Source organism: Heteronotia binoei, chromosome 5 (assembly GCF_032191835.1).
Source record: "Heteronotia binoei isolate CCM8104 ecotype False Entrance Well chromosome 5, APGP_CSIRO_Hbin_v1, whole genome shotgun sequence".
Taxonomy (NCBI): Eukaryota; Metazoa; Chordata; class Lepidosauria; order Squamata; family Gekkonidae; genus Heteronotia; species Heteronotia binoei.
In genome coordinates, this window is record NC_083227.1 from 8,134,185 (window position 1) to 8,140,564 (window position 6,380).

General features: G+C 46.6%; 1 protein-coding gene across 1 annotated transcript; it reads right to left on the reverse strand.

The window, feature by feature from the left end:
• Window positions 1–130: 130 nt before the first annotated feature.
• On the reverse strand, window positions 131–2,146 carry LOC132571623 (zinc finger protein OZF-like). Its single transcript, XM_060238420.1, has 2 exons — window positions 2,038–2,146; window positions 131–1,506 (listed from the first exon to the last, which is right to left on the reverse strand). The coding sequence occupies exons 1-2, from the start codon at window positions 2,144–2,146 to the stop codon at window positions 143–145; spliced, it is 1,473 nt and encodes a 490-aa protein (XP_060094403.1). The 3' UTR covers window positions 131–142.
• Between the last annotated feature and the right edge of the window lie 4,234 nt (window positions 2,147–6,380).

Genomic DNA, 6,380 nt, shown 5'->3' on the forward strand with positions numbered 1-6,380 from the left:
CAGTGTATGTGTGGGGAAAGTGGTCTCATTCATTGGGATAGTGTCCCTCCCTTAGGGCCATTTCCAAGTCCAGGTGTGGTGAGCAATAGACAGACATTGAGGATTTGAAAAGTTATCCCTTGTGTCTCTTTCCACACTCTGATCATTCAAAAGGCTTCTCCCCTGTGTGGGTTCTCTGATGCTGCTGAAGATTTCCTCTCCGACTGAATCTCTTTCCACACTCTGAGCATTCAAAAGGCTTCACCCCTGTGTGGGTCCTCTGATGCTGTTGAAGACTGCCACTCGTACTGAATCTCTTTCCACACTCTGAACATTCAAAAGGCTTCTCCCCTGTGTGGATTCTCTGATGCCTTTGAAAACTGTCACTCTGACTGAATCTCTTTCCACACTCTGAGCATTCAAAAGGTTTTTCCCCGGTGTGGGTTCTATGATGCTTTTGAAGACTGCCACTCAAATTAAATCTCTTTCCACACTCCAAGCATTCGAAAGGCTTCTCCCCTGTGTGGATTCTCTGATGCCTTTGAAAACTGCCACTCGTACTGAATCTCTTTCCACACTCTGAGCATTCAAAAGGCTTTTCCCCTGTGTGGGTTCTATGATGCTTTTGAAGACTGGCACTCAAACTAAATCTCTTTCCACACTCCAAGCATTCGAAAGGCTTCTCCCCTGTGTAGGTTCTCTGATGATATTGAAGACTGCCAATCTGACTGAATCTCTTTCCACACTCCAAGCATTCAAAAGGCTTCTCCCCTGTGTGGGTTCTCTGATGCCTTTGAAGATTGCTACTCCACATGAATCTCTTTCTACACTCTGAGCATTCAAAAGGCTTCTCCCCTGTGTGGATCTTCTGATGACGTTGAAGACTGCCACTTTGACTAAATCTCTTTCCACACACTGAGCATTCAAAAAGCTTCTCCCCTGTGTGGGTTCTCTGATGCTTTTGAAGATTGCCACGCTGACTGAATCTCTTTCCACACTCTGAACATTCAAAAGGCTTCTCCCCTGTGTGGGTTCTCTGATGCTCTTGAAGACTGCCACTCCGACTGAATCCCTTTCCACACTCAGAGCATTCAAAAGGCTTCTCCCTTGTGTGGGTTCTCTGATGATATTGAAGACTGCCACTCCGACTGAATCTCTTTCCACACTCTGAGCATCCAAAAGGCTTTTCCCCTGTGTTTGTTCTCTGATGCTTTTGAAGACTGCCACTCATACTAAATCTCTTTCCACACTCCAAGCATTCAGAAAGCTCCTCCCCTGCATGGGTTCTCCGATGCTTTTGAAGATTGCCACTCTGAATGAATCTCTTTCCACACTCTGAGCATTCAAATAGTTTCTCCCCTGTGTGGGTTCTCTGATGCGTTTGAAGACTGCCACTCCGACTGAATCCCTTTCCACACTCTGAGCATTCAAAAGGCTTCTCCCTTGTGTGGGTTCTCTGATGATATTGAAGACTGCCACTCCGACTGAATCTCTTTCCACACTCTGAGCATTCAAAAGGCTTTTCCCCTGTGTTTGTTCTCTGATGCGTTTGAAGACTGCCACTCATACTAAATCTCTTTCCACACTCCAAGCATTCAGAAAGCTCCTCCCCTGCATGGGTTCTCCGATGCTTTTGAAGATTGCCACTCTGAATGAATCTCTTTCCACACTCTGAGCATTCAAATAGTTTCTCCCCTGTGTGGGTTCTCTGATGCGTTTGAAGATTGCCACTCAGACTGAATCTCTTTCCACACTCTGAGCATTCAAACGGCTTCTCCCCTGTGTGGGTTCTCTGATGCTTTTGAAGATTGCCACTCCACATGAATCTCTTTCCACACTCTGAGCATTCAAAAGACTTCTCCCCTGTGTGGGCTTTCTGATGCTGTTGAATATTACTACTGAGACTGAATTTATGTCTGGTCTCTGAATATTCAGGAGGTTTCTCTTCTCTCTTTATTCTTTGATGTGCAAGTAGCTGTGATCTATTTCTGAAATACTTTTTACACTGAATGGATTTGCTTGCTTTCATTTTCCTGTGCTTTGGAAAATGTATATTACACTGTCTTCCGTCACGCTTCTCAGCCATATAGCCACCTTTCTTTCTCTTCACTCTGATTGGATTCCTGACATTTTCGTTCCAGTCTTCACTTTTAACGTTACCCAGCATTTCCTGATGAAGTTTCTCACCCTCCTCATTCTTCTGATCATCCTCTGCTGGAATAAAGAGAGAGAAACTGTTAGCACTTGGGAAGGCTGCTACGATCCAAAGGCATCTATGGGACTGCAGGAGGAAAGGACTGATGGCCCTTTGGCTTCATCCAGCTGGACTGATCTTAGCCACCCCTCCACCTTCCCCCAAGAATATCTGGTATTTAAGGATACCTCCCCCACCCATAAAGAACTTCAGCTGAACTCTTGCTCTGAAGGAGCTTCTGAGCCTCCAGATTATGGCCTCCCTCCCTCCTTACCCACCGGCCTCTATGATTGTACCAGATCAAATGTGGCTCAGAAGGGAATCAGGAATCTCATATGGTTATTTCTGGCCTGTTCTTCTGACATAAGAGTGAAGGTCACTCACTCTGAACCAACTCATTTGGGAAGGAAATATGCTCTTGGGAGCCTCTAGAACAGGGTTTCCCAAACTTTTTCCCACTGAGGCCCGGTTATTTTTACACTTCTCCTTCGTGGCCCACTAAAATTTGGGAGTGGAGCCAGGAGACTTTGAGGGTTGAGGCAGGAGATAGGAAATGATGTACAAACAAGCCTAAAACTATTCCAATGTTTTGTTTAGGAAAAGTAGGAGAATAGTGGGATTTTGCAATGCAATTTTTAAAATAAAACATCAAGAAAAAGCACAGGGATCACACAGCAGAAAACTAAAAATATAAAATTCTCTCAGCCTGGGAAAATATTAAATGGCGGGGGGGGGGGGGGAGAAGAGAGGGCGGGAGAGAGAGAGAGAGACAAAAAGTGAGAAAGAGAGAAAGAAAGGAAAACATGACATGGCAGCCTGGGAAAACATGAAACGGAAGCCTGGGAAAACATGAAATGGCAGGGCATTTCAAGCTTCTTCCCCCCCACCCCACCCCACGCCACTCTACTCAGATTATCAATGGCAAGGAAGGGAGGCAGGATGGAAGGGAGGGGAAAAGACTAACTGACAGAGAGAGAGAGAGAGGCAGGGGAGTGGGAAATAAAGCAAATAGGCAAAAAGAAAGACTGACTGACAGAGAGACAGACAGAAAGAAAAAGAAAGAAAGAACGAAAGGGAGTTTGAAACAAAGAAAAAAGAAAGAGGAAGGAAAGAGGAAGGAAGGGAAGGAGTGAAAGAAAGGAGGGACAAAAGGAAGAAAGAAAGAGAAAAAGGAAAAGAAAAATGGAAAGAAACGGGATGGGAGCAAGTCACCTTTTAAACTGCTGACTCCAGCAGCACAAGCAGTCCTGGGTCCCCTGACCTCAGCTGGCCAAGGGAAGTCAGGCCTAGTTCCCCCCCCCCCCCACGCCTCCGATCCCCACTTCCTGAATGGCAGAGGCATTGAAATTGACATGGGGTGGGGAAGGAAGGGAAGAGGAGGCAGGGGGCAATGTAGGCATCTGCCTTGGGGGAGGGGGAATGCTGAATTTTCCACCCCCACCCTGCTGGCACCCTAGGTAACTGCCCAGTTTGCCTAGTGGGGGAGCCGGCCCTGCGGATGCTGCTGACAGTCTCTGGAAAATTCCATCCAGCAGGACCTTTGATTGGGTCATTCATACCACCTGATGCTAGAGAGGCAGAAACTATAATATGGGCATGGATGAGAGGAAAGCCAGGCTAACTTTATGCTCCTGGGATGCTAGTACACCTGGATGTTTCCTTGCGGCATCATGATGAATACATCTCTCTGGGGTACATTGGGCTCTATTTGCGATACCGATGCTGCAACAAGGAGAGCTGCTTAGGTGCTTCCTATCTTAGACAGAATAGTTAGCTTTTTTTTGTTTGTTTTACTGTTGCTGAGCTGTAGAAACTGTGCTGTTTTGTGATGTCTTATTTTTAAGTCATTATACTTTATTTTTAAAAGGGGTCTGTTTTACTTGTGTGAAGCCAGTGAATTGGGTGTTGCTCAAGTACTAAGAGAAGTGACCCAGGGGGACCCAGGCTTTGATTCTTCACAGGATCATTTCCAGATCACAGGCAGAGCAAATGAAATTCTATCCAGAGGGAAGGGTGTGTTATGAAGGCTGGAAACAGAGCAAGAAGGATCTGAACCCTCCCAGAGTCCTTCTGAGGGACTCTCATCCACTTTGTTTTAAGACAATGTTGATTTTAAAGTTTTTGTACAACTACTGTATTGTATATTCTATGAATGCTGTTAGCCGCCCTGAGCCTGCCTAGGAGGGAAGGGCGGGATATAAGTAAAATTTTATTATTATTATTATTATTATTATTATTATTATTATTAGTCTCAGGTCAATATATCTTCTCTGGGTTGGGGGATGGCCACAACACTGGCCTCAGTTGCCCATCTGCAAGAAGACCCACCTGGACACATGAAGTGGCCTTAGACTGAATCAGACCCCTGGTCCCTTGGAGTCAGTATCATCTGCTCAGTCCAGCATTGGCTCTCCAGGGTCTAAGGCAGAGTCTTTCATTTCACCTCCTACCTGATCCTTTTCATTGGAGATGTTGGGGAGTGAACCTGGGACCTTTTGCATGCAAAGGAGATGCTCTGCCAGGGAGCTGCAGCCCCGCCCGAAGCGGTGGGAAGGGGGTCAAAATGATGCATTGCTATTCAATATTTGGATTAATTTCACCTCACAATGGCAGCAAGCGGCACCTTTGGCACCTAATAAAGATCCTTACCCAGAGAGGCCACGTTCCCATAGTTCTCCAGCATGACTTCCCTGTACAGAGCTCTTTGTCCCGGATCCAGCAGGGCCCATTCTGCCTCCTTGAAAGAGATGGACACCTCCTCAAAGGAAAAGGGACTCTGAAAGAAAAAGAAGATTCCCTCCTCTTCAGAGATCTCACCCTGGAAGGGAGTCATCTGGGAAGGTACAGAAAGGAAGGCTTTTGATGGGTAAATGCAAGAGCATTCAGAGAGTCTCTCTGACAGACCCCTTGTAGAAACTGAAGGAGCAAAAGCTCCCCTGAGAAAGGAGGAGGGACCCAGGTTGTGCCCCCCTGCTCATCTCTCCTACCTGGATTGGAGGTGCAGCGACTGTTCCCACACCTTGGAAAAGACAACAGCTCAACAGCATCTCTTCACTGCCTGTTCCTGAGACAAGGGAGGGAGGGAGGGTGTTTGCTTGTTTGTTTCCTGGTTCACACACACACTGTTCTCAGGGTTGTGAAACCTTCCGCCGTGTACACTCAACTCGTTTTTAAAATACTTTATACTTCATTCTGAGAGACGCAGAAGAGAAGCACCAGGGACCTATGAGCCTTAGGAATTATAAATACTGCCAATGTATTTCAGACTTCCGTCAGAATTGTGTTTGCTCTACAAGGAGGAAAATGAGCAGTGGAAATGCAATAGCATGAGATAGCACCATCCTATTAGATCAGACATGACTAGAACAATTCTGGGGACTTGAGGGTCATAGGAATGAGTTTTCAGACTGTCTCTGGGGCATGCTGAATTGGATATGTTTTATTTATTGTTACTGTAACATTTTAATGTTGTAAGCCGCTCTGAGCCCGCCTTGCAGGATAGGGCGAGGTATAAATCGCAAATTAAATTTAAACTAAAATAAACCAGTTTTTCAGCATGACACAACCTCAACATGACATCACATCTGTCCCAAGTCCCACCCCAAGACCCTCCCCAAAGCTCCTGGCAGTGCTTGGCCGCATAGCCTGGCATCCCTACTCCACCCCCAGCTGCCCACAGCAGCCCCCCAGATGATCCTTCAAGTACAGGCACAGAAGCCAGATTTTCCCATTCTTATTGGCCCCCAGGGACTGGTTTTCAGAGCTCTGCTCTCCCTGAAGGTTGAAGGTCCCTTTCGAGGTTTGCCTGCCTTCCCCTCCCCCGGGAATCTGAGACCTTTTAGGGAAGGAAGATGAGAGATGAATTTTTAAAGTTATGGAATAAATTATCCTCCAGGAATTTGTCTGATTTTTTAGAGACATCACAGTGTGTGGATATTGAGTGCCACCAATTAACTCTGCGTTGCCTATAGAAATCTGCATTTCCCCCCCTGACCTGACCACTCTACCCATCACATTCACAGGCCTCCCAGGCACAAGGAGTCCTTACCACAGGAGAGGGCATCTTGGGCACGCTCTACCGCCTGCACCCTCTGCCTCTGCTCCAAGGAAGCTCCTTCTGCCTCAGGGATTGCAGCTTCCATCTCCAAAGGTGGTCCCTGCATCTGAAACAGCAGCAAGGGGAAACGGTAAGAGATGGAGTAGAAAA

Bases quoted from the DNA above. Each gene is read 5' to 3' on its own strand.
- LOC132571623 (XM_060238420.1), bottom strand. From the start codon at position 2,146: ATGCTGGGTAACGTTAAAAGTGAAGACTGGAACGAAAATGTCAGGAAT. The intron at 1,507-2,037 runs GTAATATACATT...GAACAAACACAG, and splicing joins GAAGCGTGACGGAAGACAGT to GGGAAAAGCCTTTTGAATGC.